The 16,349-nt window shown below is 47.1% G+C and overlaps 1 protein-coding gene across 3 annotated transcripts in view; it reads left to right on the top strand.

Annotated features, from left to right (window-relative positions):
- Positions 1 to 16,349, top strand: part of ralgps1 (Ral GEF with PH domain and SH3 binding motif 1) — a 714,125-nt gene that overhangs the window by 158,326 nt on the left and 539,450 nt on the right. For all 3 annotated transcript variants that reach the window (XM_078426449.1, XM_078426450.1, XM_078426448.1), the window contains one exon: positions 13,937 to 14,064. In XM_078426449.1, the coding sequence (XP_078282575.1) occupies positions 14,008 to 14,064 (57 nt within the window). In that variant the 5' untranslated portion in view covers positions 13,937 to 14,007. The remainder of the gene's footprint in view (positions 1 to 13,936; positions 14,065 to 16,349) is intronic.

Here is a 16,349-nt window from a genome sequence, read left to right as displayed (position 1 = left end):
GGATTGTACTGGTGTCTCTACGAGTGGCCGTCTGTCTGCAGGGCACTTGTCAGTACACCCCGCACTTCCACACCTGACCCCTGCACCAAGGGTGTGTGGAATGTGCTGGAGGGCCAGGCTGTTTGAAGGTTGAGTCCGAAGAAGGGTCTCGAGCCGAAACGTCACCCATTCCGCCTCTCCAGAGATGCTGCCTGTCCCACTGAGTCACCCCAACATTTTGTGTCTGCCTTAAAGGGTTGGATACAGTTCATATCTGGCAAATCCACTCTCAGTCCTCGATTTTCAATTGAGAAGTCTGCATTTTATTACCCAAATGAATTCCACAGATTCACCACCCTCTGACCAAAGGAATTCCTCCACATCTCCATTCTAAACTAGTTCTACGTTATCCCACTTTCATGACCACGTCTGACACACGAGGGGCAATATGTATTAATATTTTTTAATTGGTGCGGATTGGTGTATATTTTAAGGCAATATCTTTAATCGGACTTTACTGGACTTTATCTTGCACTAAACATTATTCCCTTTATCCTGTTCCTGCACACTGTGGACGGCTTGATTGTAATTATGTGCAGTCTTTCCGCTGACTGGATAGCACACAATAAAAAAGCTTTTCACTGTACCTCATCACACGTGACAATAAACTAAACTATGGCAACACGGTGGTGCAGTGATAGAGTTGCCGCCTTACAGCGTCAGAGACCTGAGTTCGATCCTGACTACGTGCTGTCTGTATGGAGTTTGTATGTTCTCCCTGTGACTGCACAGTGACTCCCGTTTCTGTGCTCCCGTTTCCTTCCACATCCCAAAGACGTGCGGGTTTGTAGGTTAGTTGGCCCTCTGTAAATTGCCCCGAGTGTGCAGGGAGCGGGTGAGAAAGTGGGATAACATGGAACTAGTGTGAAATGGTGATCGATGGACGACGTGGACTCGGTGGGCCGAAGGGATTGTTTCGATGCTGTATCTCTAAACGAAACTCTACCTTCCCAACTTTCTCACTGAACTCCCCATGTCGTGTCTGTGTGACTGTTCTTTGGTGGCAGCAATCTTGTCCACTTTAAAACTGTCCACTTCTTTTCAATCTGTCCCACTTGTACAATTTGGGCGGCACGGTGGCGCAGCGGTAGAGTTGCTGCCTCACAGCGCCAGAGACCCGGGTTCGATCTTGATCCACGGTTGCTGTCTGTACGGAGTTAGCACGTTCTCCCCGTGACCGCGTGGGTTTTCTCCGGATGCTCTGGTTTCCTCTCACAATCCAAAGATGCGCGAGTCTGTAGGTTAATTGGCTTCGGTAAAACAAAGATTGTACATTGTCCTTCGTGTGTGTAGGATAGTGCTAGTGTGTGGGAATCACTGATCGGCATGCTTTCGGTGGGCCGAAGGGCCTGTTTCCATGCTCTATCTCTCAGCTAAATTAAACTAAACATTAAACAAGAACTGCATAATTTCCGTTTGCTATATATGATTATAACACATTTGAAAGGTAGCAGTTTCCTTGTCTGCCAACAATTTTGTACACGCTATTTATAAATGATGACAATTTACGGTCAACTGTGGATGGAAATATCTGGACTGGTGGTAAATGTCTCGCCAAAATTATTGGGCGGAAAATACAGTGACCTGCTGCCTCTGTAAATTATAAGTGGAAAAATCTGTCGTCAATCGACATGGACAAAGCACAGGCAGGTGGGACTAGTGTAGATGGGACATGTCGGCCGTTGTGGACAAGTTGGGCCGAAGCAAAGACAATAGAGCAGAGCAAGATAGACCACTCGACCCTGAAAACCGTAGTATGTCACGGCGCCATTTTAGTGGGCAGAAACTTGCAGAAACATTTTAAAAGAAAAATAACAAAAATCTGTGATTTGATAGATGAGATATATTCTGCATTTTTATGGTATCATCACACATACTGTTCCCTCAAAACACTGATTACACTGCGAGAGGCAGAGCGAATGGAAAGTTTTGCTTACTAAAATGGCGGCCGTTATGCTCCTTTGCATACTACACTTCAGCATACGCGATTTTGACGGAGTGGTTCATCTTGCTCCTCTAGTATCTTTGGGCCGAAGGGCCTGTTTCCACACTGCATCACTCTATGACTCTCTAATCGGGTCAAACAGAGTAGAACCAAGGAACTGCAGATATTGGTTTACAAAAAAAGCCGCCAACTCAGCCGGTCAGGCAACATCTCTGGAGAACTTGGAGAGGCAACGTTTCGGGTCCAGAGTCTGAAGAAGGGTCCTGACCCAAAATGGGCATCACGGTGGCGCAGCGATAGAGTTGCTGCCTTACAGCGCCAGAGGTGCTGTCTGTATGGAGTTTGTACGATCTGCCTGTGACCACGTGAGTTTTCTCCAGGTGCTCTGGTTTCCTCCCACATTCCAAAGGCGTACAGGCTTGTAGCTGTAATTGGCTACGGTAAAAATAGTAAACTGTCTCTCGTGCGTAAGATGGTGATTGTGTACGGCGCGAATGCTGATCGGCGTGGAATCGGTGGGCTGAAAGGCCTCTTTCCACACTATCTCTAAAACCAACAAAAGCGTAAAACTAAAGTTGCTACCTGACCCACTAATCTACTCCAGCTCCTTGCATCTGTTCTAGGTCAAATGGAGTTGCTGGAGAGAGAAAATCAGGATCGATTAGCCTCTTGCAGGAGGCAATCAAGTGCCAGCATAAGTTGCTCACCATTATAAACCCATTTAATGGATGAATGTGCTGAAATAGCCAGGAGCTTGAACCCTGTGTTTAAGCAGTCTTGTAGTAAATTATACCCTCTAATCAAAGGCGATGTTTTAGAAAAGCACCGCTTTTATTAGAATGGTCTGGATTACTTGTACGTAAATAATTAGTAGTTGAGCTGTTTTATTAAAGCTGTACGCGTGCTTCATTAACCCTGCTTGCCGGCAGTTGTACTCAATTCAAAGCATAATTTAAGGAAAAGACAGTGACACTATCATGGGATGGACGGGGAATGGATGGGAAAGGTTTAGAGGGGTATGGGCCAAACACGGGCAAATGGGACTGTTCTTGGAATCTTGGCGCCCGCCAGCCACGGGAAATGAAGGGGTTGGACACGTCAGAGGCAGGAAACATGTTCCCAATGTTGGGGGAGTCCAGAACAAGGGGCCACCATTTAAGAATAAGGGGTAGGCCATTTAGAACTGAGATGAGGAAAAACTTTTTCAGTCAGAGAGTTGTGAATCTGTGGAATTCTCTGCCTCAGAAGGCAGTGGAGGCCAATTCTCTGAATGCATTCAAGAGAGAGCTAGATAGAGCTCTTAAGGATAGCAGAGTCAGGGGGTATGGGGAGAAGGCAGGAACGGGGTACTGATTGAGAATGATCAGCCATGATCACATTGAATGGCGATGCTGGCTCGAAGGGCTGAATGGCCTCCTCCTGCACCTATTGTCTATTGTCTATTGTCTATTGAACCAAGATCGTCCCGTCAACAGAAGGCTCGAGGCCCCCGACCGCGGGAGGACAAAGAAGGGAAGAGATTGAACTTTTTTTCGCCTTCCATCACAGTGAGGAATGTGGAAGAGTCACTGTGGTGATGCTCATGTTAAAATGTATTTTGTGTGTCTTGTTGCTTTTTATTGGTCTGACTGTGCGGCAAATGAAATTCCTCGTATGTTGCAAAACATACTTGGCTAATAAAGTATGATTATGATGATGGTTTTGGTTGACACGTACGAGTTGGGCTGAAAGGCCTGTTTCTGCGCTGTATGATTCCAGGGAACTCTATGAGCCTATGATCAACGATATCCAATGGGCGGCGCGGTGGCGTGGCGGTAGAGTTGCTGCCTTACAGCTCCAGAAACCTAGGTTCGATCCTGACTACGGGTGCTGTCTGTACGGAGTTTGTACGTTCTCCTCGTGACCGCGTGGGCTTCTCCGGGTGCTCCAGGTTCCTCCCACACTCCAAAGAAGTGAGGGTTTGGAGGTCACGGCGTCTGTAAAACAAATGTCTGTAGTGTGTAGAATCAATCTAGTGTATGGGTGATTGCTGGACGTACTCAGTGGGCCGAAGGGGCTGTTTCCACGCTTTTCCCTAAACTACAAACTAAAAACTAAATAAACTTTATTAAAAATTGTGCCAGAATGTAGAGATATTTTGCCCGCTGCAGGATGGGTCAAGGTTAGATATAGACAGGCACAGAAGATGGCCATTGGCCCATATAGTCCACACTGACCAGTATTGGCCCATATAGTTCATGCTGACCAATGGGTCCATATAGTCCATGCTGACCATTGGGTCCATATAGTCCACGCTGACCAATGGGTCCATATAGTCCATGCTGACCAATGGGTCCATATAGTCCATGCTGACCATTGGGTCCATAAAGTCTATGCTGGACATCATTGGGTCCATATAGTCCATGCTGCCCATCATTGGGGCCATATAGTCCATGCTGACCATTGGGTCCATATAGTCCATGCTGGACATCATTGGGCCATATAGTCCATGCTGGCCATTGGGCGCATTTCATCCATGCTGACCATTGGGTCCATATAGTCCATGCTGGACATCATTGGGCTCATATAGTCCATGCTGACCATTGGGTCCATATAGTCCATGCTGACCATTGGGCCCATATAGTTCATGCTGACCATTGGGTCCATTTCATCCATGCTGCCCATTGGGTCCATATAGTCCATGCTGGCCAAAAACAAGGTCTCAACGCACTGGTCCCTAAGCTCTTTGTCAGCAGCCTTTTAGTTTACCGTACGCCGGGTGCTCATCCATTTCACCACCAAGACTCTCCCTCCACCTCTCGTCTAGATGGTGGGTTCCAGACTCACAAACCCCAGAGAGAAATCCTCAAATGGTCCATGTGACGACTGATGCATTGTGGGCATGGCACAGTGACGCAGCGGTAGAGTTGTTGTCTTATAACACTGGAGACCCGGGTTCGATCCTGACTACAGGTGCTGTCTGTACGGAGATTATACGTTCTTCCCGTGACCAGCGTGGGTTTTTTCCGGGTGCTCCGGTTTCCTCCCACACTCCAAAGACGTACTGGTTTGTGGGTTAATTGTCGGAATTGTCAGAATTTGCAATTCTGTCAATTGTCCTTAGTCTGTCGGGTAGATATAGTGATCGTTGGTTGGTGTGGACTTGGTGGACCAAAAGCCTTGTTTCCATGCTGTGTCTCTAAAGTATACATTTAGATTTTAGATTTAGATTTAGAGATACAGCGCGGAAACAGGCCCATCGGCCCACCGAGTCCGCGCCGCCCAGCGATCCCCGCACATTAACACTATCCTACACACACTAGGGACAATTTTTACATTTACCCAGTCAATTAACCTACGTACCTGTACATCTTTGGAATGTGGGAGGAAACCGAAGATCTTGGAGAAAACCCACGCAGGTCACGGGGAGAACGTACAAACTCCGTACAGACGGCGCCCGTAGTCAGGATCGAACCTGAGTCTCCGGCGCTGCATTCGCTGTAAGGCAGCAACTATACCGCTGCGCCACCGTGCCGCCCACAGAACAGTTGAGATAACAACGTTGATAAATGATTCCCCGAGTGTGTGTGACACTGTGTAGCTGCCGTTGTGCGTTGTCCATTGTGACAACCTCTGTCTCAACAACAGCAGTCCGTGCCACATTTATTTCCACATGGTGTAATTTTCCTAATACCAATTGTTTCTATTGCTCCACATTATAGTTTTATGCCTGAGATTTGTTTGCAACTTGTTATTTCCCAGTCGAGGGATTTTTCAGTAATTATGGAGTTGACCCGCCAACACAAAAAGCTGCATTCACCAACGCAATTTTGGAGAGGAGTAACATTAAATTAAAAATTCCAAATCTGTCTGCTCCAGCATTTATTTTCCGAGCGACCTGATATGTTTGTGTTCATTCTGCCTGAACGTTTATGCACCTAGATTACCCAGTCTGTGCTATAAATAGCTGATTTTATTTTCTTCCTCAGAAATGCAGCACATTTGTCTCTGAGCCCAAAGTTATAAGTACAAGCTCGTCTCTCGAGGCCACAGCAAGGTCACAGTTCAGTTCAGTTCATTTTAGTTCATTGTCACGTGTACCGAGGTACAGTGAAAAGCTTTTTGTTGCGTGCTACCCAGTCAGCAGAAAGACAATACATGATTACAATCGAGCCATTTACAGTGTACAGATACATGATAAGACACTAACGTTTAGTGCAAGGTAAAGCCAGCAAAATCCGATCAAGGATAGTCCGAGGGTCACCAAAGAGGTAGATAGTAGTTCAGCACTGCTCTCTGGTTGTGGTAGGATGGTTCAGTTGCCTGATAACAGCTGGGAAGAAACTGTCCCTGAATCTGGAGGTGTGCGTTTTCACACTTCTGTACCTTTTGCCTGATGGGAGAGGGGAGAAGAGGGAGTGGCCGGGGTGAGACTCGTCCTTGATTATGCTGCTGGCCTTGCCGAGGCAGCGTGAGGTGGAGACGGAGTCAGTGGAAGGGAGGTTGGTTTGTGTGATGGTCTGGGCTGGGTCCACAATTCGCTGCAATTTCTTGGGGTGTTGGATGGAGCTGTTCCCAAACCATGCTGATAGATTGATACTCCCAGATCCCATATGTTGGAACTGTACTAAGGCTCCCCTACCTGTGTTTTCCATTAAATGAAAAGAAGTCTAAGTTCAATCAGGCCATGTTTATTTTTGAGATTGTAGATACAGCGTGGAAACAGGCCCGCTGGTCGGCGGGCATCGAGTCCACGCCGACCAGCGATTACCTGTACACCCGCACTATCCCACACACACCAGGGACAATTTACAACTTTACTGAAACAAATTAACCTACAAACCTGTACGTCTTTGGAGTGTGGGAGGAAGCAGGAGCACCCAGAGGAAACCCACACAGTCACAGGGAGAACGTACAAACTCCGTGCAGACAGCACCCATGGTCAGGATCGAACCCGGGTCTTTTGCTCTGCAAGGCAGCAAATTTACCGCTGCACCATCGCTGTGTGCAGGAAGGAACTGGAGATGCTGGCTTGTACTGCTGTTAGTGAAGACTGACTAACTATAAACGGCTGCTACCTCCCTACATAACTAGGGTGGCATGGTGGCGCAGCAGTAGAGCTGCTGCCTTACAGCGACAGAGACCCTGGTCTGACCCTGACTGCGGGTGCTGTCTGTTTGGAGTTTGTACATTCTCCCTGTGACCTTGGGCTCTTTAGTTTCCTCCCACACTCCAAAGATGTAGAGGTTTGTGGGTTAAATGGATACGGTACAATTGTAAATTGTCCCCAGTGTGCGGGGAGGTGCTAGTATATGGGGGGCTCACTGGACAGCACGGACTCGATGGGCCAAAGCGCCTGTTTCCATGCTGTATCTCTAAAATCTAAAGTCTAAACTCCTACATTAAAATGAAGTAGTTTGGGTTGTTGTAGAGTTGTTTGATCCTGATTACGGGTACTGTCTGTACGGAGTTTGTACGTTCTCCCCGTGAGTTTTCCCACACTCCAAAGACGTACAGATCTGCAGATCAATTGGCTTTTGTGAATTGTCCCCAGTTGGTACAGGCAATGGTTGGTTGGGCTGAATGGCCTGTTTTCGTGCTGTATCTCTAAACTAAACTAAAGGAACGGCCTCTTCCCAACAACTGTCAAGCTCTTGAGCATCGTGTACCACTAATAAATCTAAGAGCGATAGACTTTCTTTGGTTGCACTAAGAACTTCAGTTTTTTTTCCTACAAAATGGAGTTATTGATTTATCAAATTATTTTTGTTTGTTGTGTGTTATCTGTGAGTATTGTGTGTCCTGGGCTGTTAAGCTGCTGCCGGTAAGAATTTCACTGTTCCATTGTCAGTAAATGACAAGCAAACGTTCTGGAATCTTGGGTACCCAGACGAGTCTGTTTATAGTAGTGGAAGCTAGTAAACAGACAGTGTAAGCTAAAAGATAAATAGAGAAAGATAATAGATTAATGGAGCTATCACTGCTTTAGGTACTTACCTGGTCACACCACTCATTCATCCCAACCCCTTTACTTTTCTTTATTTCAGACTTTACCTTAGACTTTAGAGATACAACGCGTAAACTGGCCCTTTGGCCCGCCGAGTCTCCACGCCAACAAGTATTCCTTGTACATTAGCACTATCCTACATATGAGGGACAATTTACAATCAACAGGCCATTTAGAACTGAGATGAGGAAAAACTTTTTCAGTCAGAGAGTTGTGAATCTGTGGAATTCTCTGCCTCAGAAGGCAGTGGAGGCCAATTCTCTGAATGCATTCAAGAGAGAGCTAGATAGAGCTCTTAAGGATAGCGGAGTCAGGGGGTATGGGGAGAAGGCAGGAACGGGGTACTGATTGAGAATGATCAGCCATGATCAGATTGAATGGTGGTGCTGGCTCGAAGGGCCGGATGGCCTCCTCCTGCACCTATTGTCTATTGTCTATTGTCTATAACAGAAGCCAATTAAGCTACAAACCTGTACGTCTTTGGAGTGTGGGAGCACCTGGGGTAAACTCACGGGGAGATCGTACAATCTCTGTGCAGACAGCACCCGTAGTCAGGATCGAACCTGGGTACCTTGCGCTGATAGGCAGCAACTTTACCAGCTGCGCCACCGTGCCCGTTTGAACAGACTCTGAAAAAGGGTCTCGTCCCGAAACATTGCCGATCCATATTCTCCAGAGGTGCTGCCTGTCCTGCTGAGTTACTCCAGCACTGTTGTGTCTGTTTTTGTAAACTAGCATCTGCAGTTCCTTGTTTCTGTATGTTTGGACGATCCGGTTTAACCTGCCACAGATGCTGCCTCACCTGCTGAGTATTTCCAGCATTCTCTGCATGTATCTTAATTGATTTAATTCATCACTAGACCAAGTGGACCCATTGGGCCCAAACCTCTCCTGCATTGGTGCAGCATCCTCTCCTCACCCCCCTCCCTCCCCTCCCCACTTCCCCTTCCCCCTCTCAACCCCCCTTATCCACCTTTCTCCCTCCCCCTCCCTCCCTAGGAGATAGATTTAAACTTTAAAATGTGAATAACTTTTAAAATATAACACCGATTTCAATAAAACAACGTGCTTTACCATCAAAGTGATGACGGTGAGTAAGGTGGGCCTAAAATTGTCGCGCTATCGTGTACCGTTTTGACTGTAGTTCGATCACAAATAAACAAACAAACGAGAGTTTTAGTATATAGATGATCATTAAAAAAAGTTCAAATACCTGAGTCATTGCAGTGTCTCTTGTCTCCATTTCACTGTTCCACTGCAAAATATCCCCATGTCTGCTTTGAAGAAGTAGAGCGGCACGGTGGCGCAGCGGTAGAGTTGCTGCCTCACAGCACCAGAGACCCGGGTTCGATCCCGACCACGGGCGCTGTCTGTACGGAGTTTGCACGCTCTTCCCGTGACCGCGTTGGTTTTCTCCGGGTGCTCCGGTTTCCTCCCGCGCTCCAAAGAAGTGCAGGTTTGTAGGTTAATTGGCTTCTGTAAATTGACCTTCGTGTTTCGGATAGAACTGGTGTGCGAGGATCGCTGGTCGGCACAGACTCGGTGGGCCGAAGGGCCTGTTTCCACGTTGTATCTTTAAACTGAAGTCAGCGGGTCAGGGACTTTTTGTGACCTTTTTTTTGGCAATGCCGCTGAGTCACTCCAGCACTTTGTGTCTTTTGTAAACCAGCACCTGCAGTTCCTTATGTTGAAGATGGAAAGATGAAAGCTGCATTGGCAGAGGAGTTCCAGCAGAGGGCACATTTGGTCCAGATATCAACAGGTTCAGCACTAGATTACAGCATGCACAACTGTGGCATCAGAAGGGAAGAGTTTAATGCGTGTGTTGAGATTGTAAATGTGTTCTTCATCAAACGAATTGGCTCAGGATTAGCAACGCTCTTCATGAAGATTGTTCCCAGGGTCAAGGTTGTCCATCTGTATTAGATATAAATATCTGGAGTTATGTCTGGAGAAAGGTGACCCTTGTTAACCTTACGATGAAGCCGCCGCCCTCTCGTGACAAACCTTGGAGGGAGTGGAGCCATTTGCCGTACATTGTTGTTTTGTACGTCACATACATGGAACATCAGATGTGTGGGAATGTGTTTGGGTGGCACGGTGGCACAGCGGTAGAGTTGCTGCCTTACAACGGCAGAGCGCTGGGTTCGACCGTGACCTTGGTTGCTGCCTGTACGGAGCAACCTACTGTGACCACGTGGGTTTTCTCCGGGTGCACTGGTTTCCTCCCACACACCAAAGTTGTACAGGTTTGTAGGCTAATTGGCTTCGGTGAAAATGGAAAATTGTCCTCGGTGTGTCGGATAACGGTCGGCCTGGACTTGGTGGCCAGACCGAGAGGCCTGTTTCCACGCTGTATCTCAAAAGTCTAATGAATATTGTAAACTGTTAAAAGGGGGAACACTGACATCTATTCGTGTAACTCGGGGGGCAGAGAGGAAGGTGGGGAAGATTCTATGCCACGAGGCAGCTGGAAGAAGAAGTTTAAGTGCACACAAGTTTTGTGTTTGGAGGGAAAGAAAGAAATTTGCAGCAACAGGGAGAAAAGGAGGCAAAAAGGTGCCGCAGATGCTGAAACCTCAACAAAAAACAAAATCCGGCCGAACTAAAATTTCTTCTTTCAGCCATTTCATAGCGTAGAATTGAAGAAGAGTCCCGATCCAAAATATTGTCTGGCCATTCTCTCCAGAGATGCTGCCTGACCCGCTGAGATCCTCCAGCGTTTATTTGTCTTCTCCACTCCCCCCCACCACTACATTCCTCCCTCTAGTTTCACAACCCGCAACTCTTCAAACCTGTCTCGCAATCTGGTTTGGGAACAGCTCTGCCCAGGACAGGAAGGCTCTGCGGAGAGTAGTGCGTTCAGCTGAACGCACCATGGGAACTACACTCGCCCCCCTGCAGGACCTATACATCACGTATATACAGACAGCAACCAGAGCCAGCAACATTATGGGGGACCCCTACCACCCCAGCAACGGACTGTTCCAGCTGTTACGGTCAGGCAAACGCCTCCGCTGTCACGCTGTGAAAACAGAAAGGATGAGACGGAGTTTCTTCCCACAGGCCATCTCTCATATCACCAGGGACTAATTTAATTTACTGTATTAATTTATTTTTTGTGTTAACATTTTTTTTCCATTGTGTTTTGTAGTTTAGCACAATCCGCAGGCGTTGCCACTTTCATTGCACTGCACATCTTGTATATGTATGTGACAAATAAACTTCACTTGACCTTCTGCTCTTATCACTGGCCTTTATTCCAAACAACTGTCTATTCAAACCCCCCTCGCGCATGTCCACCTGCTACCTGATGTGCTTTGCCCTGCCTTTGCCCCTTTCCTGCTTACTTCCCCCCCTCAATAATCAGTCTGATGAAGGGTCTCGGCCCGAAATGTTGCCTGTCCGTGTTCTCCTGAGATGCTGCCCGACCCACTGAGTTACTCCAGCACCGTGTGTCCTTTTGTGCATTGGCCAGCGTTTGCAGTTTTGTTTCCACCCTATGTTTCGTTTTGGTTAATAGATATAACATGGAAACAGAATCTCCGCCCCACCGAGTCCACGCTGACCATCCATCACCCGTCCACACTAGTTCTACGTTATCCCACTTTCTCATCCACTCCCTGCACACTCAGGGCAATTTACAGTAGGCCAATTAAACCCCAAACCCACATGTCTTTGGGATGTGGGAAGAAACCGGAGCACCCGGAGGAAACCCACGTGGTCACAGGGAGAAACGTGCAAACTCCACATAGACAGCACCTAAGGTCTGGATTGAACCCGGGTGGGTCTCTGACGTCGTGAGGCAGCTTCTTTACCCGCTGCACCATTGAGCCACAATGATTTTTCTTTTTCCCTAATGAAACACGTGTAGTTTTAAAGCCTTTTATGGGTGTATTAGAAGCAAGAAGGCAGTTGTGCGGTGACCAGAAGTGTGAACAATGCTGCCAGTGCATGTGCTTTGTCTATCGGGAACCTGCCCCAACTCTTATTTTCAATGCCTCCACCTATGAAAGCAAACATATCGAGAGCCTCTCTGACTACCTGTCCACCCATGCTGCTACTTTCAGGGAACTATCAACTAGCAGCCGAGATCTATCTATCTATCTATCTATCTATCTATCTATCTATCTATCTATCTATCTATCTATCTATCTATCTATCTATCTATCTATCTATCTATCTATCTATCTATCTATCTATCTATCTATCTATCTATCTATCTATCTATCTATCTATCTATCTATCTATCTATCTATCTATCTATCTATCTATCTATCTATCTATCTATCTATCTATCTATCTATCTATCTATCTATCTATCTATCTATCTATCTATCTATCTATCTATCTATCTATCTATCTATCTATCTATCTATCTATCTATCTATCTATCTATCTATCTATCTAGCGCTCTCTCTCTCTCTCTCTCTCTCTCTCTCTCTCTCTCTCTCTCTCTCTCTCTCTCCTCCCTCCCTCCCTCCCTCCCTCCCTCCCTCCCTCCCTCCCTCCCTCCCTCTCTCTCTCTCTCTCTCTCTCTCTCTCTCTCTCTCTCTCTCTCTCTCTCTCTCTCTCTCTCCCTCTCTCTCTCTCTCTCTCTCTCTCTCTCTCTCTCTCTCTCTCTCTCTCTCTCTCTCCCCCTCCCCTCCCTCCCTCCCTCTCTCCCTCCCCCTCCCTCTCTCTCTCGTCACACGGGGAAAAAGAGACATAGAGATTTTGCAGATGCTGAATCCTTGAACAAAAACAAAAACTTGTCCAAGCTAAAATTTCTTCTTTCAGCCATTTCATCGCCTACAATTGAAGAAGAGTCCTGATCCAAAATGTCGCCTGTCCATTCTCTCCAGAGAAGCTGCGTGACCCGCTGAGTTCCTCCAGCATATGTCCCCTCCACTTCCCCCTCCACTATCAGCAACCTGTCCCAACTCTTATTTGCATTGCCTCGACCTATGAAAGCAAATGTATCAAAAGCCTTTCTCACTACCTGTCCACCCACCCCGCCACTTTCAGGGAAATGTCAACGAGCAGCCGAGATCGCTCTCGACATCAACCACCCGTACGTAGGTCCTTGACATTTACTCTGTGCACCCCACCAGAATGTGCCTTCCCAAACTGCGTTACCTCACCCTTGTCAGGATTAAATTCCATCTCCCACTGCTCTGCCTAACTTGCCATCTGATCTGTCCAAGGGGTGCCAGGATCACTTTCTTCATCGTCCACAACTCTGCCAGTAATTGAGTCAATTACAAACTCAACAATCACACCTCATACCTCAACAGCACACTACTTTAAATGCGTGTCATGTGGCCAAAACAAAAAATTGTTTGCAAATTTGGTTGCATTTATGATAACGTGCAAACTCTACACACAACCAGCACCCAAGGTGGGGATTGAGTCGATGGCCTCACAGAGATCGGCTGCCTACCCCTGTTCCGGGCTTACGTCCGTGCCCACGTGTCCCTGGAGAGGGAACACACGGTGTCCATGGGGACTCTGGAGGCCTTCCGTGAACGCTGCTTGACGCGGGGGGTTGAATGTATTGTTGACAGAGATGGCGGGATTTTAATGTGATAATTGTTTATTTTGTAAACTGCCGATACAGGCGGCTTTTGTTTGATCACATTTTGCTTAGTTTGTTTGTATGTTTTTCTTTGGAATAAAACTTTTATATTTTAAAAAAAAATAAAAAATGGTGGGATTGAACCCATGTCCAAGTCAAGTCAAGTCAATTTTATTTGTATAGCACATTTAAAAACAACCCACGTTGACCAAAGTGCTGAACATCAGTTCAGGTCTGGGCCGCCAAGCCGCTGAAAGAGGAAAGGCACATTTAACATTGAGAACTGTTAGGAAAACCAGTCCCTATAATCTGACCCATCCCGACACGAAGCATGGGGAAAAGCAATGGCGGATTGGCACAATTACCCAGAGTCTTCATTTCAACCCAGTGTTTCTCTTTTCTTCCACAGGGATTGTCCATCTATCATGTGTTGTCACTGGCTGAGGCTAAACTAAGGACTGCTTGACAAGCAGCGGCAGAATGTACAAGAGGAATGGCCTGATGGCCAATCTGAAGGTCATGTCAGCCACACCTGAGGTAACCACTGGATGTTGATGTGCAAGTACACCTTGCGGCCGTGTCACATGTTTATCTCCACGCAAGGAGCTTCCCGCAAGGCGGCGCCAGAGAGTGGTGACTGTGTGTCCTCTTACACACACACACACACACACACACACACACACACACACACACACACACACACACACACACACACACACACACACACACACACACACACACGTCTCACACACACACGTCTCACACACACACACACACACACACACACACACACACACACACACACACACACACACACACACACACACGTCTCACACACACACACATGTTACACACACACACACACACACACACACACACACACACGTTATATACACACACATCACACGTCAAACACACCCACACACTCGTCACACACACACATCACACACGCACATCACACGCACGTCACACACACATCACACACACACGCATCACACATCATACACGTCACACACACACACATACCACACACACACCAGACACATGTCACACACACATGTCACACACATGTCACACACACACACACATCACACACACATCACACACACACATCACACACGTCACACACATGGCACACACACACACACACACATGTCACACATGTCACACATACACACACATGTCACACATACACACATCATACATATACGCATGTCACACACGCACATACACACACGTGGTTTGCATTCCTGGAAGTTCGCATGCACTCAGTGGGCCAAATGGCCTCCTTCTATGTAGCTATAATTATACAATGTCTTGCCATTGAAGACACGGATTGCTTCTTGATGGTATGTAGCACACCTCTGTGACATTCCTGTGATGGACATTTTAACAGCACCATTCAGCAAGTTATTTTGGAAGTAACAAGTAGGAACCATGTGGTACCCAGGTGTGAAGCAGTGTGTCTCTGTTGCTGCCAGCACTGACTGATGGTGAAGGGCTGAAAGCAGAAACAAACCCACTTTGACTGCAAGGGCAAAGATGGACGCAGAGTGCTGGAGTAACTCAGAGGGTCAGGCCACATCTCTGGAGAAAAGGGATGGGTGATGTATCGGGTCGAGACTCTTAGACCCTTATTCAGTCTGAAGAAGGGTCCTGATGCCAAATGTCACCCATCCTTTTTCTCCAGAGATGCTGCCTTGACCCGGTGAGTTACTCCAGCACTTTGGTATAAACAAGCATCTGCAGTTTTCTATGTTTCTACATTTTGTCTGCAAGGGCAGATGGCTATGATCAGGAAGAGGAGTCAATGGGTTATCTTCTGAGATGTGACTTGCCTGCAGAAAGAGTGTCCAAGTGTAGTCGTACCAACGTGCGTTGTGTGCCACTTCCCAGCACCACATCCTCGGCCTCCTTTCATGTGTGTGCTAATCCACTGGATAACAACCAGCCGCACTGGCACTCAATGCCCAAATGGTGTTTCTGGTACTTGGCAATGAGAGGAACATTAGTTCGTAAGTCATGGGAGCAGAATTAGGCCATTCGGCCCATCACATCTACTCCGCCATTCAATCATGGCTGATCTATCTCTCCCTCTCAACCCCATTCTCCTGCCTTCTCCCCATAACCTTTGACGCCCTTAGAATCTGTCAATCTCCGCCTTAGAAATACCTGATGACTTGACCCTCGCCGCCATCTGTGGCTAAAGAAATTCTCCCTCATCTCCTTTCTAATGCTACGTCCTTTTATTCTGAGGCTGTGCCCTCTGGTCCTCAACTCTCCCACTAGTGGAAACATCCTCTCCAGATCCACTCTATCCAGGCCTTTCACTATTCGCTAAGTTTCAATGAGGTCCCCCCCTGATCCTTCCAAACTCCAGCGAATGTAGGCCCACTGCTCACTGGAGTTTAGAAGAATGAGGGGGCATTGAAACGAGTGCCATCTGTGATATGGAGCTAAAGTAGTTAAATTAATTTGAGGTACATATTAATCATTTATGGCTCACCAGGCTCAGAAAGTTCACTATACAACACCTGTATTCCCCTGTGCAAGAAAATAGCTCACTCAGCCTCTCGAGCACACTGTACCTTCCAAACAGTGGTTAGAATGTGAAACACATCACTGTAGAGAGTGTAAGAAAAATAACTGCAGATGCTGGTACAAATCGATTTATTCACAAAATGCTGGAGTAACTCAGCAGGTCAGACAGCATCTCGGGAGAGAAGGAATGGGTGACGTTTCGGGTCGAGACCCTTCTTCAGACTGATGTCGGGGGTGGGACAAAGGAAGGATATAGGTGGAGACAGGAAGATGTAGTGGTT

The sequence above is a fragment of the Rhinoraja longicauda genome, chromosome 31 (assembly GCF_053455715.1).
Source record: "Rhinoraja longicauda isolate Sanriku21f chromosome 31, sRhiLon1.1, whole genome shotgun sequence".
Lineage (NCBI taxonomy): Eukaryota > Metazoa > Chordata > Chondrichthyes > Rajiformes > Arhynchobatidae > Rhinoraja > Rhinoraja longicauda.
This window is presented reverse-complemented; position numbering and strand designations above follow the sequence as displayed.